This window comes from Xiphophorus hellerii, chromosome 2 (genome assembly GCF_003331165.1).
Source record: "Xiphophorus hellerii strain 12219 chromosome 2, Xiphophorus_hellerii-4.1, whole genome shotgun sequence".
NCBI classification, from domain to species: Eukaryota; Metazoa; Chordata; class Actinopteri; order Cyprinodontiformes; family Poeciliidae; genus Xiphophorus; species Xiphophorus hellerii.
Genome location: NC_045673.1, coordinates 20,789,126 through 20,806,768, shown reverse-complemented (window position 1 = coordinate 20,806,768; position 17,643 = coordinate 20,789,126). Strand labels below are relative to the sequence as shown.

The 17,643-nt window shown below is 40.5% G+C and overlaps 2 protein-coding genes across 4 annotated transcripts in view; both read right to left on the bottom strand.

Annotated features, from left to right (window-relative positions):
• Positions 1 to 444: 444 nt before the first annotated feature.
• adat1 (adenosine deaminase tRNA specific 1) lies at positions 445 to 7,256 on the bottom strand. The gene is made up of 9 exons (XM_032577320.1): positions 6,992 to 7,256; positions 6,433 to 6,501; positions 6,196 to 6,250; positions 5,980 to 6,110; positions 5,119 to 5,707; positions 4,543 to 4,688; positions 3,413 to 3,512; positions 3,219 to 3,305; positions 445 to 957 (listed from the first exon to the last, which is right to left on the bottom strand). The coding sequence occupies exons 1-9, from the start codon at positions 7,131 to 7,133 to the stop codon at positions 825 to 827; spliced, it is 1,452 nt and encodes a 483-aa protein (XP_032433211.1). The 5' UTR covers positions 7,134 to 7,256; the 3' UTR covers positions 445 to 824.
• Positions 7,257 to 9,825: 2,569 nt separating this feature from the next.
• Positions 9,826 to 17,643, bottom strand: part of wwp2 (WW domain containing E3 ubiquitin protein ligase 2) — a 56,945-nt gene continuing 49,127 nt past the window's right edge. For all 3 annotated transcript variants that reach the window (XM_032587343.1, XM_032587360.1, XM_032587352.1), the window contains 7 exons: positions 14,867 to 15,000; positions 13,800 to 13,940; positions 13,568 to 13,688; positions 12,707 to 12,811; positions 12,462 to 12,558; positions 11,666 to 11,738; positions 9,826 to 10,443 (listed from right to left, as the gene is read on the bottom strand). In XM_032587343.1, coding sequence (XP_032443234.1) covers positions 10,344 to 10,443; positions 11,666 to 11,738; positions 12,462 to 12,558; positions 12,707 to 12,811; positions 13,568 to 13,688; positions 13,800 to 13,940; positions 14,867 to 15,000 — 771 coding nt within the window. In that variant the 3' untranslated portion in view covers positions 9,826 to 10,343. The remainder of the gene's footprint in view (positions 10,444 to 11,665; positions 11,739 to 12,461; positions 12,559 to 12,706; positions 12,812 to 13,567; positions 13,689 to 13,799; positions 13,941 to 14,866; positions 15,001 to 17,643) is intronic.

The window sequence follows — 17,643 nt, the reverse complement described above, 5'->3', positions numbered from 1 at the left end:
ATTTACCAATATTTTATTTTATAATTTTTTAAAATCAGATTACTCGATTAATCGTAAGAATAATCAATAGATTACTTGATTACTAAAATATTCGTTTACAACAGCCCTAGTCAAAATCTAAAGAAATCCCAGAACACCTAAGAAGTCGATGACTGCTATTAGTCTGGAAACGAATACGAAGCCGTTTATGAGGCTTTGGGGCAGCAGGGAACCACGCTGAGATATGGAGCAGCCAACCAACTAAAATTACTCCTAGAGCTCTGCAAAGGACCAACAACAACATCTAAACACTGCTGACCTCACCAGCCTCAGGTCAGGTCAGAGTTCATGACTCAGCAATAAGAAAGGAAACTGTTTGGCAAAAAAAGAACATAAAGGTCGATGCCAAGTTTCCTGAAAACATCTCAACTATCCATAAAACTTGCAATTCAGGAAAGCAGCAGATAGAGACTACTGATTTTATTCTGTTGTATCTGTGGGAGAAACACAAGGAGAGTTTGATAATTAATGCAGCGAAGTGAAAGTTGCAGGCGGGTCAGCTGTGTTTTCAGAGAGCTCTCACAACGTGAAAATAAAGCAGCCACATGCAGACATCAGCGGGACGGAGCGGGTCGTCCTGCTGTGAGTGCTGAGCCGCAGAGCAGCTGAGCTAACAGCCAGCCAGGGGAAAGTGACGCTTTGTCTCTGGTTCTGCCATCCTCAGTTTGAAATCAGTTTTCTGCTGGCCGGCGGCTGTTTCAGCACATGACCCTCCGGGTTTGCGCTGCAACAAAGCCGGTTTTTCATCAAGCCTGACGAGGACATTCCTGCTGCGGAGTCGGCTTTCAGCGAAACAGGAGGAGGTTTCTGTCACTGCAAGGCCACAGAGGGAAGGCCTGCAGACGCAGCTGCTGCCAGGCTCGCTGGTACGACTGGGAGGCCCGCTTATGGTCCCAGTAGGTGTGCAGCTCTCCTGACCTGAGCAAACAGAAGAACGAGGGTTGGACTCTTTGTGCGCCTGTATTTCAAGTATTACTCATCAAGCTGCGACAAATGAACAGGAATAAAAATGGTAAAAGATGCTAGATAAGTACCACATGAGGCAGGAAATACCTATAGAGTGTTTGCGCAGTGTGTGTACTCGGAGCAGACTACCTGATCATGTCCTCTGGTAAAACCGGGACATGTTTCTGAATAAAGTAGCTGAAGTTTCTTCTCATAATCTCTTATTTATGACAGTCAGATGTGCTAACTTCAAGAGCTTTGCCAAAATAAGGAATTCACAGCAAACATCACTAACGCACTAATGCTGCACCTCAAGTGCCGCAGTTTTATGATTTAACAACTCGAGAAATCACATAGTAATTTAAGTTTATCTAATCTAATATTCACAAATGTAATTGATTTCATAAAATAAAACTCATATGTAGGGTATTTATGCTCAGAGTACTATGTTTAAATAAAAATATTTTCTATTTATACTTTTTATGATTACAGTTAATGAAAATTAAAAGCTTAGTTTCAAGAGGGATTTTAATGCAGAAATGTTCTGCTATGGCAAACGCAAGATTCCTGGAGGTTTCACCAACTCATTTATGAGACTTAAGACAATTATGTATGAAACTTAAGACCTGTATTAGATAAAATGATCCCATGGGAAAGGTGAATGTTGTCCAGCCACTTAGCGATAAATCTGCACTTAAATCAGGATAGATAGATGCAAAAAAGCAAGCTAGTAACTAGCTAGCTAGCTTTTGTTTTAGCTAGCTAGACATTTTTTTTCCTTCATCCATTCCCACTGCAGGAGCCAGAGCTAATGGTTTCTGCTACTACAGCTGCTAATATGCGCTTTGCTAGCTAGCAAAGGTATATTAGCAGCTAGTTACCGTTAGCCTCAACCATTTTGAGTCACAACGCAATGAAGAAGCAGCTAATTATACTCTACGGAAAATGAACATGTTTTAAAGTATCCTGGCTAATATTTATTATGCTATTGGTCTTTTGCAATATTTCTATTGTCTGAGAAACCAAACTAAAGTTTCAGTTTCCCCATCATCATTAAAATGACAAGAAAAAGCAGCTTGAAATATACAACTTTTTACTTTATTAATTAATTTTTGAAACAAATTAGAGTTTTGATGCTATTCTAATTTACTGAGACGCACCAATAAATCAGTGATTTCTTTTATTCTCCAGTGATCACTTTTCATGCAGCTGCACAGTTTGGATCTAAATAATCAGAACAATAATTCATCTGCGCCTTCTTCCTGTCACAGGAAAGAGAAGAAAACTTCGTAGTGACCCGTTGGTAAGGTAACCATGTTACTGGAAGCTGCAGTTTTGTTTTCAGGTGGGGAATAATGAGCCACTTGTGCAAAGAAAGCAGCGGATCAGGTTCTGTGCTGAAGCACTGAGGAACAGAGGAGCCTCTGTTTCTCCTTCAGAAAAGATTCCCAGCCATCAGCACACAATGTGAGCCTGGTTACACGCATTCAAACAGAGACTTGTGTTTCTGTTGTTTCAGGGGACGCATATTGATTCGGAGCAATGACAAAACTATATAAAAAAAAATACCTGAAAGTATTGAATTTTTCCTTAAAAGCTTCCTCATTTAGTGACAGAAAACACTTTGGGCATTCTGGGATCTGCCGGTAAAGAACATTCTGACAATGGCTCTGTGTAAACTGACCCAAATAGATATGATTATAAGTAAACACTTTCAAAAAAATATGAGAAATATGTGAACAGGCACAGCCTCAGGCAAAATGAAGAAGATTATCACATAAAATCTGGTCAGTAAAAACTAAATTTTACTGTTTTGCCTTTTAAGGGCTTAAATACTGGCCTACATTCACAGATAGTTGGATTTAAAAGCAACCAAAACATGATTATAGTCAAAGTACAACACAGACATTTACTAACTGTATTACAAGTACAAGTGTTCGGTCAAAATGTCTGACCGAAATAATTAACAGCAGAGTTTAATATCTGCGCATCGGGATGGGTTTAGTAACAAGCAGTGCAAAAAGAAGTTGCTAAGACAGGAAAAAAACATTTAAATCAGTGTAAAAATATTTTTTAAATACATTTAAATGTACTTTAACACACTTCTTGATGCCTGACATTATCCAAAGCTTAGTTCATTTTAAACATGAAGGGTATCTTTATTGAACAACATTAATTTAAAAAATAATAAGAAACAGTATGAAAAAAATCCCTGATTTCTGTCTGTCTGTCACCTGAGAGAGTCGGGCAGAGCCGAAGGGTCAGTGGCCGCTACGAGAGACAGGAACGCGTGAAAAAGCTCCAGTTTACACAACAGAGACCTTAAAACACAAAACGACATGAAGACAAACCTCAGGAGGAAACTTTAATGACACAATAACAGTAAAGAATACTTAAATTAAGAGCCTGTAAGACGCGAGGCTTCTACCTAGCTTTGGGTGTTCCCAGGACTTTCTTGGTGACGCCATGTTTGTAGCCGTTGGCAGTGACATCTAGTGGCTGATCTGCAACATTACACCAGCTGATGGCTGAAAGACAACGGACAATTATTTCAGCTTATGAGAAAAAGTAAAACTACATTAAATGTAATTTTTTCCACACTTAAATCTTTTTTTCTTATATAGAAAATAATTATTCAAAATGTATATAGTATTTTATATAGATTCTAACAAAAGAACATTTCTGCCCAAATAAATTTTCTTCTAGCTTAATATTTCTATAATCTTTTTTTAATTAAAGTCAGTTTTTCACTTTCCGAACACAAAATAAATGTATTTCTATTAACACAAACACTAATTATTACAAACATAAATTGTGCAATTTATTTGAAACTCTGGGTCAGGCTCAATCAGACTGGATAATCAGCTTCTGTGAACATCATTTTTCAAATTTTGCCATAAATTCCAAAGTAGGTTTAGGTCTGGACTTTGACTAGGCCATTCTAACCCATGAATGTGCTTTGATCTGAATTACTGTAGCTCTTGCGGGATTGTAACAGCTGTCATCCTGCTCTAAACACAGGGGCCTCTACCTGTGCTGATGTGGAGTATCCAGAGATGTACTGATCAGATTTCCACAGTCGATTTCCGTCTCCAGTTTGTGTAGAGTCTTCATCTTCTGACAATTTTTAGTACTTATTATAATTTTTAACAGCTAGACCATAGATTAAAAATGGCATATGTTCTATGGCCTTCCTGTTGTCTGCTAAAGGTCTCTCTCTCTCTTCCTCTCTCTCTCTCTGCCTCAATGAACAGCTGACGTGTCGACATGTCATAGAAAACGAAGCCGTTTTAGTCTTTATCGGAGGAACAGTTTCCTGGATGGGTATGGTGCTTTCACTGGTCGGAGTTTTCTACCAATCCCAGTCAGTTCTCATCAAACTGAATATTGGAAGAGTTTGGTCCCCAGGTTGGTGGATCTCCTCATTAGTTTGGATTTCTTTCCAGTTTCCCACAGCCTCATTAATATCGCAGACCTCCAGACTAGCTCCCACTGAAACTGTAACAAAGTAATCAAAGTTTTAAGTGTTCAGTGATAGTATTTGTTGGGAGAACTGACCCGCTCCACACGGGGAGATGCGTCCCTGTCCGCCCTGGTGTTGGAGCTTGGTTTGGTTCTGGCTGAACTGGAACTCCAGGCTGGACTGCAGCAGCAGCGGCGAACAGACAGAGAAACCAGCAGGAAGCTCTGAAACGCGGGAGCACCTGCAAGTAGAAGGAAATGATCCACAAAGAAGACTTTAACTACACTCTATCTGTTCTTGGTGGAACTGATAAGCTTCGCTTTAGCGGGCTGGTTTCCTGCTACGGACGCGGCTCTTAAACACAGCCCAGAATTTTTAAACAGTGTTGACATCAGGGCTTTGAATGGGACATTGGGGTCCTCTTTTTCAGGCATCTAGCTGTACAGTATCACTATATAAGCACTCAGCATGATGCTGCCATAACTAAGCAACAACAAGCTGATACAATATTTCTAGGTTTGAAAGTCTCCATTTGATTAGTTTATTCCTTATGTGGTGCAGTTAATCTTCTACAGTAAACGTTTTAAATATTAAAAATAATAATAAAATCACTAAAAAGAAAAGCACTTGGCCTTCCTCCAGCAGAATAAGAGTCTCTGCAAGCCGCGCACCTCATGACCAGCGCCCTGTGCATGACTTCCTGGCTGTACGGACATTTGCCCACCACCACCGTGTCGAAGTACAGCGCCTCCTCCAGGTAATGAGACAGAAGCGCACCCTGGAAGCCCAGCACCCCCCAGCGGGCCAGTTTGTCACTGCAGGACAGGGACAGAGTCGGCTCTCCTCGACCCGGCTTCACACGGAGGACCCCGGCGCTGTGGTAGCCCGCCCCAGGCAGCAGCGGGTCGGCCGGGCCTCCCGGGACACACTTGGCGCCCGTCCTGTGAGCGTCTCCGACCAGTTCAGCGTCTGACTGCCTCGAGTCTGCGGAATCTCCTGGTTTGAGCTCCGACGCTGATGCAGGAACAGACACGACTCTGTCAGGCGATTTAGTCCTGGATTCAAACGGGTCCATTTCTTCTTCTTTTGTCTCTTCCTCTGCGAGTCGAGGCAGCTTCAAGTTCCCTCCTTCGCCGGGTTCCTCGACTTTCCTTTTCAAGTTCCGTCCTCCGTCCGTCTCTCCACAGCTGCTCACAGATGTGACGGGGGGACAGGGCTGGGACTGGGAGTCCGTCATGGGGATGATGGACGCGTCACCGCCTGCGGATAAAAAAACAAGAGCCTCAGAAACCTTCAGGTTAAAGAGTTTCCATGGTGACGAACTAGTAAAACATAGGAAACCTTAAGATTAACCGGCAGAAAATGTCAGTATCAGAATTTATTTCAATGGTGAAATAAATTCTGGATTTTACTGTACTACAAACTCACTCTTAGTAGTCGTTCTGTCGCTAAAGATGAAGATATTGCGAATAATAACACTTTCCTAGTTTACTTAGAGCTTGTTAAGCACAGTAGGAGCATACTGGACTCACAGGGAGTGTGACTGGTGAAGAGCAGGAAGGAAACTCCGGGCTGAAGCCTCCACTTCCCTCTCCGATCCGCCGGGCGAAACAGCGAGCTGTAGCGAGAGCTCACGGCTCTGTGAAGCTCCTGGATCAGATACCTGCACAGAAATTCATCCACACTGAGCTCAGGGTGGAGAAAACGTCCACGGAGAAACACAACAGAGAGAAATTCTGCTCATTCACCTGATGCAACCTCTTCTGGCGATGACTTCAGCATGGCTGTCGTTGAGCACGTCACCTGATTCAGAAAACGGTTTTCATTTAAAAACGAGAAAGCTCATCTTTAAGCTGCACTGCATTCAGACCTTAATAGAGACTAAAATGCTGAGAAAATTTTAAAGCAACGTCCAAAGCAAGGGTTTGAATAATAAATTATGTAAGCGAGGCAGAGAGGCAACAGGAAAACAGGATCACACAGACCAGCGGCACTCATGGCTGCCTTTCCGATACACTTAGTCCCGGTTCCCAAGGAAACGACCTCCATCTCCACTGGAAAACAAAAACATTTAATTTCACATGTCAGAGATCCAGACTTTTATGTTTATGATGTACTGAACAAGGCCTGAGTCTCGACTGTGCAAACATTTTAAACCACCTCTTTACAGTTTGCTTTGCTGCAGTCAGAGATGAATCACATCCACTATTTCTTTTGTGGATGTTTTTTTTCCTTCCACTAAGCTTTCCATCTATATGTTTAGACAACCAGTCTCTTTCTCAATGACCTGTTTTGGCATTCCCACTTTCCAGAGGGTTTCTTCTCCATGTTCCAAACACAAATCTTTTGTTCACTAATCTTATGAAATTAATTAAATCAACAATTCTTCTTCTCAGAAATTACATTTTGCATTTAATTAGCCGTATGCCAATCGGATTCTGCACAGTATTTCAGGCTCTCACAAACTAAGATAGTTTTTAAAAACACGGATTTATTAATTGGTACAATCAGACCATGATGTTGTGGTTGTTTCTGCTCTCTAACCTGAGTCGGAGTTTGGTCTCCGGGTGATCCGGAGCACAGCGGCCAGCAGGCTCCACTCTCTGCCCGGCTCGGGCTTCCCTCTCCGGGGCAGCTGGCGGAAACGCTCGTAGCACAACTCGGCGACTTCATCCGCATTTATCATATTAAACAGGAGAAAAATCGTTCAAATGTGGTCAAATTGCTGTTTGACGTGTATTAGTTTAAAAGCGTGTTGATTGAACCACGTGAACCGATTTGAAAACATCTCCAAAACACGGAGGAAGTACTTCCGGGATGGAAAGAAGGCGGGATTTCCACAATAAAAGCCCGTTATGTTATCTTTTCCCCCTCTTTTTCTACAACCTAAAGTAGAATGGCAGAAAGCAATCTTTAATGTTGCAGAATATATATGTAAAAATAAACAAATACCCGGAAGTCTGGACTAAAGCGCAATTCTCATATGCAAAACCATAACATACGGAGGAATAACAGAAAAGAAAAGAAATGCGACCAACTGTTGAATAACCTACCACATGACCTATGAATATAATGCCAATTTTGTTCGTTCTCGGCTCACCACTTGGTACCAATGTTTGTAGCAAGAAGGTCCGATGAAGGCAAATCTGTTAAACTCAAGGCCTGGGGGCCAAATCCGGCCCACCATAAGTTTTTATGTGGCCCTTTAGACTCTGAAGAATTACAGAACTTGAACTTTCAAGATAACAGACATGTGCTTAAAATTCTTTATTGAATCAAAGCAATTTTTTCTGTATAGTGGCAAATTACATCAAAAATAATAAGAAACAGCTATTTATGAATATTTTAAGTTTGCTAGTGGGTAGTTTTTCACTGCATTCTGCCACAACCAGCCCTTTGGAGACATTCTTGATCTTGAAATGGCCCAAAATGAAAGAGTTTGACTCCCTCCCTCCTCTACAGTGTTTGTCTCTGAGTTCCCCTGTGAAAGCTGATATCCTGTCCAGGATGTACCACCATTGGAAATAGGCAGATGATTTTTGCATTGTAGTCCGTTTTCACAACTCAATCCAGTTGCGTCTCCTTTCAGTATTTAGGCGTTTTTGATGTTCTGTTGCACCTCTAAGGTATTTTCAAATCCAGATGTAGTCACAGCCAGCGGCCAGTTCGTATCTTTGCTCAGTACGATTTACAGCAAACCGCTTATGCTACTTGGAACATTTCCATCGCTCCCAGTTCAAGACTGGAACCATTGTTGGCAACGGTGGGGATGACATGACAACAGTTTGTTTGTGTGGCTGCATCCCAGCATCTATTTCCAATTACCAAAAGCCTGCCGGCCAAACCACAAACTGCGTCTCGACGAGTGGAAAACGCTGCCGGCTCCGGCACGGCTCCAACAATCACTGAGTAGTTTCGGTTTGTAGATTCAGAGGCACTGGGTTTAATTATGGTCAACATTGTTCACGTTCCCTTTGATGCTCTGAAAATTGAAAAGTCAAGTTGTGTTTAAATGAAGAACTGCTACAAATGATTGTAGGCCTACTAAAAATGAAACGGACTTTCTCCAACAGCACTTTGAGGGGCATCGCCTGTTGCATCTCCAAACAGCCGGTTCCCACCAAATAATTTATCCCAGCTCCTTGATTGGTATCAATACTCCTACAACCTGCATTTTGTATCTATGGCGACCAAGTAGCGAATGGACGCCGCCAGTTTAAAATCTTTCAGCACCATTGGGTCGTCAAGCTTTACTCTGATTCTTCTTTATAGATGATCTCAATCACATACAGTTGAGACACATTTTTTCACAACTTGCTTGCTGAAGACCTTGCATTAACGCGTCAGAAATTCAAGAGTGTACCGTATGATCAGAGGGAAATGGCATGTTGAAAAGCTTGGAAACTTTTTAGTACAAGACTGAAACTATTAAAATGCAAGTATTTAATGGGAAACTACTGTATATAATCAATCAGTATTCCCCTGGACTTTTTCAGATGAGGCTTGTACCTTTTCCATGGAGAAAAATGGACTCAAATGTCAAACTAGAGAAATTGACCTATAAATGAAAAGGAGTTACTTGATATTAACAATTAATGGCCTGTATAGTCTGAATATATAATCAGAGATCAGCATCAACCCAATATGTGCAGGAACAAAAGCAGCTTTGCTCAGTGAAGCCGCTTTTTGTTTAAAATGTTAAGAAAACATTTTTTTAAAATCCATCTTGTTTAACAAAGGAAGAACAGGCAAAGGAGAAGCTGGGATTAGGCCTGTCACAATAAATCAATTAATCACATGATAAATTAAAAGAAACTCAATAATTTATTTGCTTGATTTATCGGTTTTTTTTCTTTTCTTTCTTTTTACCAAAAACTGAATAAAAGTCAGTTTGGTGTTTAATTGATTTTATTTGTTGTTTCGGTTTTATTTATTTTGTTTATTTAAAATTTCTTCCAGTTCTAGTCTTTAAATATTATAATTTAAAGGTTATTTATCTTAGAGAACATGTTCTCCAAGATAAATGCATCTTGGATAATAATGCATTATTGTGCCATTATTACTATTATATTACTTGAAAATGGTCTCAATATTATTTATTGCAATAAGTTCTGGGAGAATTTATTGTCTATCAAAACTTATTATCATGACAGGCCTAGATGGGATGCAGCTTTTCATGTAGGTTTCATTTGTTTCCTAGAGGTTACTAAGAACTAATAACTCATACATTATTAAGCATGGAAAAACCTCCTGGAATAGTATGTCTGTGTTTTTCTGTACCCAAAACCTGCAGCTTATAACCCTTACAATCGATCACTGGAAGCAATTGTCCTGATCTAGTTATATAAATCTGCAAAGGATGAATCAACTCTGTTTATGATTGAAGTCTCATTTATTTAGGGTCTGTACAAGAGAAAATGCAGACTTTTAAAATTAACATAGAAATAAAAAATAAAATCCCATCTCCTCTCTCTAACCTCTGTAAAGGAGGTGCAGTAGTTCCTGATAACCTCTCGGATGTGTTCCTCTCTTTAAAACGCTAAAGGTTTTTGTCTCTGGTAGATATGTTACGCTGCATTCGCGGTTAACTGTGCTGTGGTTGTGGAGCGGCATTAAAGCTTTAATGCCGTCTGGTTTTGGTGCAGTTTGTAAGCTCAGAGCAGTGCTGTCGGAGCGTTCTTGACAAATTTGGACAATTACAATAAAGTGAGCATCCACACGCAAGTGTCCATTCGCTCTCGAAGCAACTGTGCTCCAACTTAAACTTTTTTTTTTCCGTCAACAGACATCATCTGATTGCAAGTGAGCGGCTCGGTGAGACTGCAGCCCTGTGATTAACAAATGCAAAATAGGATCGATAACAAAAACAAGAAACTATTTTGTTGCTTTAACGGCTTCACTCCTGTCCGAATCCCTCCGTCTCCTCGATGGCGAACAGCAGCTTCTCTCTGAGCTGCTCCAGGCTCCGGTAGGGTGGCAGATCCAGACGGTTGAAGCTGAAAAGAACAGAAAAAAGAGCAGCAAAGTTATGCATCCGGGTTAAGACATCCTCCTACTGTTTACAGTTAAAATACTTGAAGACCAGAGGTCACTGGACCAGTGTGTCAGAGACACACAGGACAACCAACCAAGCAATATAAAAAGTTCAATTAAAGAGGTTTTTCAGGTGTTTGCAACAAACCAAAACACACAAAAATATGTTAAAATATAAGAATTTAAATGAGTGCACCTCTAAATCATACCACTGCAGTCTCAAAAATAATTCAACCCCCAGAGCAAAACTCTTCAGATGTACAAATAGGTGTGGAGTAAAAGTGGCTGATTTAAAAGAACTGTTTTAAATCTTGAGAGATGACATCCCTGAGTTGCGCAAAAACGGAAAAGGATATATACAGTAGTTCACCTGTTCAAAGTTCCACCAGATTTCTATAGAAAGAAGTGGGCAAAATCTTTCAACTGCAGAAGACTTTCAGCAAAACTCCAGTTAGCCAACATGATCTGCTCAGTGGAGCCCTGGATCATAACTACACATTTTCAGGAGGAGGAATGATGACGTAATATGCCTACAGTGAAGCATGGTGGTGACTCAGTAGGGATCTGGGGCTGCCTTGCTTTCCCTGACGCTGGAAACCTGCGGCCAGTCAGGTATCAGGACATCCGTGGAGAAAATGTCACTCAGTCTGTGAGGAAGCTGAAGTTTGGGAAGCATTAGACTTTTCTCTGATACCTAAAAAAAATCTGAAAATCTACAGAGGGTTGCGGCCATCATGGTCGTCAAAATTGAACTGTATTTAAAATCTCCTTTGGGATTGAAAAAGATACTTACAGCCAGTTGAATAAATGAATGAACTGATTTCTTTTCACAGCAAAACCACATAAGGAGGCTCTTATATCTACTGAAACGGTTAAATAATTTTCAGACTCTGGGTTTATTGTGAGAAAACGACTTATGATATTAGTCTTGAAGAGCTATATAAATCACGTTTATGCCTTTGGCCAGAACATGTGGGTTAAATAACTAATTTCAACTGTATGGATTAATGTCTTATGCTTGACAATCCAGCATTGTTCTCATTCAATGTATAAAAAATGTGTTCATCATCAGTAAGACGATCCGTTTAGCAAATCCTGTTTCTAAAGAGTCACTGCTTCGACAAGAGAAGTTTTTTTTATACAGACTTGAGGTTTTTAGCAACAACCAACCAGTTTGTTTCTCACCATGTGTGGCTTCTTGGAAGCCAAGTCTCCTTCCCCACTCTGTCTATGCAGAACTTCTGGGGACCGTTACTTCCTGCAGGGACGAAGAGGAGAACAAAACTCATCGCACTTTCATCTGGAAACATAAATGAAAGTGTTTCAAATTTTTCCTTTTCACCCATTAAATTATCATTCATAAATATAAAAAGATAACAGTAAACTCAAGGAACTCATTATTGTTTTCACAGCGTCTATAAGTAATTGAGCGATACTGTTTTACAGGACGACCAAGCTGACAGTTGTAAAAAAAAAAAAAAACTAAAAAAAACTCCACTGTTTTATTAAAGCAACATTTTTACCATGACTATTTTGTCTGATAGAAATCATCTGGTCCTTCTGAGGTTCTGAGATTTGTTTAAATCCAACCTTATCAATCATAAATAGTCAACAGATGGAACGTTGTCGTTACTGACTAAACAGAAGAAAAAAAAGTATGCGTGGAAAACAAGATAGATGCTTCCATGGGATTTAGGCAGCAAAGTAGCATACAGGAGCGCTGAACGAATGAGAAATGTCTGTAACAGCAGGAGTTTCTCAAACAGCATCATGTGAAGGATGAGACCTACTCAGCTCAATAAACTGAAGCATCGCCATAAAGAAGAGCGAGAGACTGATGAGGTCAGACAGAAAATGACTTCTGAGAATTATTGGATCCTGGGGAGTACTTAGTTTTTCATACACAACATTCCCCCTGTGTCCGCCTCATCCTGATCAAACGCAGCGTAACTCATCCTTTTATCCCGGTGAACCGGTGTACCTATGAGCTCGGTGAAGCCTCCGACCGGCAGCCGACAGGTTCCCGTCACGAACTGCAGCAGACGGATTCTCTTCTCGCTGTCCATCTCTTTCACAACCTGCACGTCAGTCACACAATAAAAGCATCTTATTATCTTTCATCCCCGAAGATTCTTGGCTAATTCCAAGCCTCAAGTCAATGTTTGGGCTTCCTTCAGCATGAGGTTGTTTAAAGGTGTGCAAGTGTGTATGTTTGGACATCGTTACCTGCCAGAACCAGTGGATCTGCTTGCTGTTCTTGGTATAGTGTCTGTAGATGGCGTTCTTCTGCCAGTCGGCCAGATCGATCTCCTGCATGCCGCAGAGCATCAGCTGAAAGCAACAAAACAACATCAACGTCGTGGTTAGAGTAGCTGCATGTTTGTTCTACGCATCGACATTCGGAGGATGAGTCTAACTCTCTCCGAGTGAATCACAAAACGCCTCAAAACTCTGACAACCAGACTTTCCAGCTCATATCTGAACGGAGAGTTCCTGGATACACTTTGTTGTTGATATAATCTGCTGTTGAATTGTTCATCTTGTGGATTTGTCTGTCATTGTGTGGTGACAATGAGATATAAAGTTATGTATCATCAGCATATTTATGGCAAGAAAAGCTGCATTACTCCATGATCTAATGTCAGTGGGAGAATGTAAATACTGCATAAAAGGGGTCCCGAGACTGGAGCCTTGAGGAACACCACATGAGCTTTGTTCACTCAGATTTGTAATTGCCTAATGACCCAAAGAAACTTTTACTTATACAGAAAATGTAGTCTATTTTTGTCTCACAAAGTGTGGAAACTAATGGGATAATGAATGGAAATTGTGTAGAAACCCTGTAAAGTAAGTTAACAAGCTCACAGTTCTGATGTTTGTTGGAAATAGTTCTTGAGTTGGGATGTGAGAAGATGAATGCCTGCATTATTGAGCCTGGGAGATTTTACAGTCACCTTTCTCGTTAAATAATTGGAAAATAGTCCAAGAATTCAACAAGACACCAAACACATGGAAACGTTTTATGAACATTGTCGTGTTTGCTCTACAGCAGGTGAAATTCAGACCCCTGATTCTGGTCCTCCTCACCTCCAGCTCCTTCTCATCAAAGTAGCGAAGCCACTCCAGAGGAACCACCTCATTGAAGCCGTCCAGGAAGGCCTTGGTCTGCTCCTCCACCCCGCGGGTGAACCTCCAGTCTGTCAGCAGGCTGCAGGGACAAAACACCTTCCCATTTTCAAGGTCTGGCTTCACCGTTTCTCTCACATCTGCTGAGGTTTCATTCCTCTCCTGTGAAGTCCAACAGCTTCTGGCGGCTCACCTGATGTACTCCTCCTTGTTTTCTTCTGTGACCAGCTCGTCCTCTCCGCCCTCTTTAAGCGCGTGACTGGAAACCTTCCCGAGGATTTCCATGTCCTGTGCAAAATACAGCTCCACTCCACACTCCTCCAGGTTGTTCTCTCTGGAAACAAAGAAAATCACAAAACATGTTACAGCATCAAAAATCACAGATAAACTCCTGCTCATCTGCTGCATTTTTACACACTTTTAACACTTTAAGATCATCTAATAGTCCATTTCTGGTTGTAGACTTGAAACTCCCAAGGGGCTAAAATCCCATGTTTATTTCAAATTTATAAAACATATAAACTGATAAGCAACATTTATGTGCCGTTTAGGTAGCATATTTGATAAGTGTTGATAAAAGTTTGATTTATTAAGCCATACATGTATTTGTTAAAGATGTATTGCCAAAAAGCTGTGCTTCATTTTGTAATACTTCCTTTTATTATCATCACAATAAATACAACATATTTTTTAAAAAGTAAACTCTATAATCATCTATCATATCTCTATTTCAAGTGTTATAAAAATAAGACAGAAACCAGAAGGTATTCTATTTTTGAAACAACTAATACTTTGGATTAACTAAAGTATTTTTACCAATACAGATCAATAATACCTTAAAAATATACACGAACATAAATTACAGTACCTGAAACCTAAAAAAATCATTAGAAATGTTTATAAAAATAAAGTCAGCAGCACAAGCCGCTGCATTAACAAACATAATGTCTCCCTTTAGCTACAGAAATATTAACAATATAGTAACAAACACATTCTGGGATGATACTGAATACTTTTCTATTAATTTACTCTTTTTGAACATTGATCTCTACTCATCAATTGACATGGTTTTATAATATATAGTTATCTATTGTAACGGTTTAAAAGTATGCTTGCAAATCTTTTAGAGAACATACCAAGATGCTGTTGAAATCTTAATTTAAATAAAAATCTAAAAGTCAAACATCCTGCTTTTCTTCAGTTCAGAGGATTCAAACCAACTGTAACACAAACCTAAAAACAAGCAGCGACTTCACTTACTTAACCCACATGATGGAGTTATAAAACTCGGGATCTATGGACTCCAGGTCTTTCAGAGTTGGCTTCTTGTCCAGCATTCGCTTGTAGAACGGCAGCGTGAAGCCGGTGTCGATGAACTTCCCATGGTACAGCGCCTGCAGGGAGGACGCCATGCATCAGAAACCACACTGAGGCCGTCTGCAGCTCTCTGCTCAGATTCCTTCAAAAATAAACTCAAGGGTTTGACTGCAGCTCAAACAAGCAGGTGATGTGTTTGAGTCATGGATGAAGCTTTTTAATGTACTTGTATATAAAAAAAGATGCAGATATCCTACAAAAACACCAAAATGATTTAGAGGAAATATTTTTTACTGCTTTAAGTTGACATGGCAGCATGAATAAAAGACCAACATGTGGTGGCAGAACGTGTTTTAAAACACTGCTCTGTGTTCCTGAAACCAAGCTGGTGGACAGAGCGGCGCCTCACAAATGGATGAGACCAACGGTTTTTAGACAGGAACTGACATCACTTTGTAGTAAAAGCGTTAAAATTATAAATAAACAGATGTACAGTACAGACCAAAAGTTTGGACACACTTTCTCATTGAATTCAATGAGAAAGTGTGTCCAAACTTTTGGTCTGTACTGTATGTCGACTGAATGAAAGCAGTAGACCAAGTTGGGTTGGGATTAAAGGCAGATTTTTCTAAAAAGCTTAATTCAAAGCCAGAGGTTCACATAAATTACCTTTCTAAGAGAAAGCAATGCCTTTAAACTTTGTGAGTTGGGTCAAAAGTTACGAATATTCTTCCACGAGCTTCTCACAACTGTTTGTCGTTAAGCCACTTTGTAGCTAATTTGGCATTAATTTTGACCCACTGCCTATTTGAAACGCCCATTTAAAGTCAGAGAACAGAGAGACTAACACACACCAACTAAAAGGTGATTCTGATTTGTTTCTCCTCTGATTTCATCAGGTTTAAGTTCCAGGACAAAGTAAAGCACAGAGTCGTAATTTTGCCCTCTCGCTATTCTGGGGATAATTTATGGTTATTTCATGGATACATGGTTGAAAGTAGGTCACTGAAAACTCAATCATTAGGTGTTTGTACTGATGACTCACAGGGGGATTATCTGGTGCCTATTTAGGTGTTAGAAAGGTTTCAACAGCCATTATTTTTACAAGAATCATGAACGGGTCTTTTATTTCTATAATCGTTGCAGCCATTTACCAAAATCACTCACATAAGGTGTGTGACTCAAACAGTCAATTTATTACAGGCTCAGAAGAGCTGCTGCCTTCTTCTTGTGTTATGTATATATATAAAAAACAAGATTTATACAAATGTGAGAACTTGAAGAGCTTTAATTCAAGACCTAATCTTGCTTAGGTGTCTGTGTGTGTTTGCAGAGAATCAGACAGACGGAGCTGTTTAGCGTTAGAGAAACCACAGAGGGTTCAGAGCCGCGATGCCAACAATAACACAGACGTCCAAGGACTGACTCAGTCACAGTCTGCTCTGCGTTACCGACTGGACCGACCTGCGTTCGTCTCACAGCTAAGGGGTTTCAGGCAGAAGGTGGCTGTGGAAATTTACAAAATGAAAACAAAGGACTGCACCGGCTCGCTAGATGGAGAAAATCGACTTTAGGAGAAAAGAAGTCAACAAAGTGAATTTGTGCTCTAAATATAGGCAGCTGGTGTGGGCTGGTTGAAGCGGTGAGCTCATGGTGTGGGCGAGAGCTGGCAGGAGGGTGGAGGGTTTGGGAACCTAAACCGTTTGGAGTCGATCCCAAAGAGAAACCTTCAGCTTTTCGCTTTACACTGCGAGAGCTGGAGATGTGTTCACAGCAGGGGTGTGAGAACACACTCATGTCATTAGATGACACGATACATGAAACGAGCCACAAACTTAGCTGGAAATGTTCTGAACTCAGAGAAGAATAACTCAGCGTAGGCTTGGCTTCTCCAGGCACAAAGATTTTAAGGAAGACCCCATATACAATGCCCCTAACTCCAGAAATACCCCCACCCCCCAAAATGTTTTTTTTTTTGTATGTAACAGAAAGAGTTTAATCAGTTTAATCTGAATTATCCAGTTCTAAATAGTTCAGAACAAAATGGAGTCAGGATTCCCTAAGAGAGAACTAAAAGAAGCCGAACTGACATTTGAATTACTTGCTTTGTGATTAGTTGTAAGAGAAAATATCGGTTTTTGTGAGTTTTGACAAATAGTGCTAAAGTTTCAACATAATGAAACTTGTATTAAAGATCCAGGCCTGCAAAGGGAGAACAAGCAAAGTCCATACAGAAAAGCCCCTGTTGGGTTTCTATTAACCTCTAGTAACAAAGTTAATTACTTTAATAACTACAGTTATAAACCATATTGCCAAAAGTATTCGTTGAACCATTGAGTTCAGCTGTTCCAGCCACTTAGTTGACCACAGATTTATAAAATGCAGTTCACTGCTAAATATTCTACAGACAGTTAAAACAAAATGGAGGCGAATGCGATTTAAATACAAAGTGCTACGCTACGTCAAATCACAAAGATGTTGAGGTGCTTAGAGCTCGACTTTCTGCATCGTCAGCAGCTGCAGACCTCCAAACATCACGGGGCTTTCAGATTAGTTTAAGAACAGTTTCCAAGGCCTGCTCAAATCGGCCCCTTATTTCCAGTAAAAGACCTCTTCATGCTTCCGCGTGCCAAGACATTTTGGACCATTTCATGCTCCCAACTTTGTGGGAGCAGTTTGGGGACGGCCCCGTTCTGTTCCTAGCAGAAAACCGAAAACAC